Source organism: Lactuca virosa, chromosome 7, assembly GCF_052849685.1.
Source record: "Lactuca virosa cultivar CGN04683 chromosome 7, Lactuca_virosa_CGN04683_v6, whole genome shotgun sequence".
Taxonomy (NCBI): domain Eukaryota; kingdom Viridiplantae; phylum Streptophyta; class Magnoliopsida; order Asterales; family Asteraceae; genus Lactuca; species Lactuca virosa.
Window position 1 is genome coordinate 203,071,002 of NC_136432.1, and position 1,811 is coordinate 203,072,812.

The following is a 1,811-nucleotide window of genomic DNA, read 5'->3' on the forward strand; positions in this document are numbered from 1 at the left end:
GTTTGTTGTTATCATAACCAATTTGGTGATATCCATCATCATTTTTTTTAAAGTATATATCCTAATTGTTCATGCGATCACACAAATGTAGATATATCAAACAACATAGGGATAGTGCATTGTGTAAGTCATTTCTTGGGGGTAACATTACCTTGCATGTAGTCATCTAGTAATGGTGTCACCCTTTCTATCAATGATTACAACAAGTGTCACTTAGTGTAGATATTTCATAGATATGTTATACTACAATTGCTTGTGGTAGTACCTAAATCCTGATTTTTCAGTTACTAGCTACTTCCATACCTATATAGGAGATAATATTGACATTAGAATGTGTTCTAGACAATAAATGCATGTATGAAGATGATTTAATGATAGCATATTCCATGATAACATGACGCGTCCAATTAATAATATTGCTCCAGCTCTACCATCATTATTATCATGGTATAAGTGGTACATACATGAATATGATACATCTAGTCTTCATTTCTAAATCTAACGATGAGATTAGTCTGTTTCATTTTAAATCATTCATTTCCAATTTACATACACAAAAATCACTTTCCCTAATTTAGCTCTTCAGCAGGTATGTTGACTGGTTGTGACAACCACCTGTATACCAAAGGAAAGCCCTCAAGTCTCAGCATTTAGTACTTGTTGTGTTGTAGCCCTTTTGCACCCTTTCCCGAGGAGAGAAAGACAGGTGAAACGTTGAGGGTCGGCCATGGAACGCAAGAGGGATGAGGCCATTAGGGCAAAAAGACTCGTTGAGAAGAAATTGGCTGATAAAGATTTTGCTGCTTCAAAGAAATATACAGTAAAGGCCCAAACCATGTGTCCTGATCTTGATGGCATCTCTCAGATGTCCACCATTGTTGATGTGTATATATCTGCAGAAAACAAGTTAAATGGTGAAGTCGATTGGTATGGGATACTCGGTGTCAACCCGTGTGATGATGATGAGACAATCAGGAAACAGTATAGAAAGCTGGCTCTCATGCTGAACCCTGATAAAAACAAATCAGTTGGTGAAGATGGAGCATTTAAACTTATTTCTGAAGCATGGAGTTTGTTGTCTGACAAGGCTAAAAGATCAACCTATAACCAAAGGACGAAAGTTCCATCAGCTTCCCCTGGTGCTGGTGTAAACAGTTTTGCAAAGCGTGCAACTTCAAAAGTACAAAAGTCCCACAGCTCCACCACTACTTTTTGGATTGTTTGCCATGGATGCAGGATGCAATATGAATACCTAAAAATATACCTGAATCAAACACTCCTATGTCCCAATTGCCAGGAGCCTTTTTTGGCTAAAGAGAGTGCACCACCTGTTACTTTTAAGAAATCGGTTTCACACCAACACCAACAACATCAGGATTCAATGAAGCAATATCATTCATCAAACAACACAAACACAGATAGCTTCTGCAACACAGACCCTTCCATTGCATCACAAGCAGCAAATGTTATCCAGCGGGTGAATGAGAGATTGAAAATAGAGCGTGAAGAGTTTTCCATGGGAAACCACTCAAAAAATAGAAAAGCAGATGAGAAAATCTAGGTTAAATTTGGAAGAAGGTAAAAAATCAAAATCGAACGGCTGGAGCTTAACAAGCTCGTCTCAGAACAAACAAAAGACCTACCTGAATAGCTTCCCAAATGGCATAACCGTATGGTCGAATAACCATGGTACCACGAACAGGACCGTAATCAGCAAGCTCGTCCTGGGAAATGACATCGAGGTACCAAGCATTGAAATCCTGGGAACGAGGCGTTATGCCTTTCTTATACTTTCACTGCTACACATATCT

The 1,811-nt window shown here is 38.7% G+C and overlaps 1 protein-coding gene across 1 annotated transcript; it reads left to right on the forward strand.

Annotated features, from left to right (window-relative positions):
* The first annotated feature begins 727 nt into the window (after window positions 1-727).
* On the forward strand, window positions 728-1,561 carry LOC145127470 (uncharacterized). The gene has a single exon (XM_079062661.1). It carries the CDS (start codon window positions 728-730, stop codon window positions 1,559-1,561), a length of 834 nt encoding a protein of 277 aa, XP_078918787.1.
* Window positions 1,562-1,811: the final 250 nt, after the last annotated feature.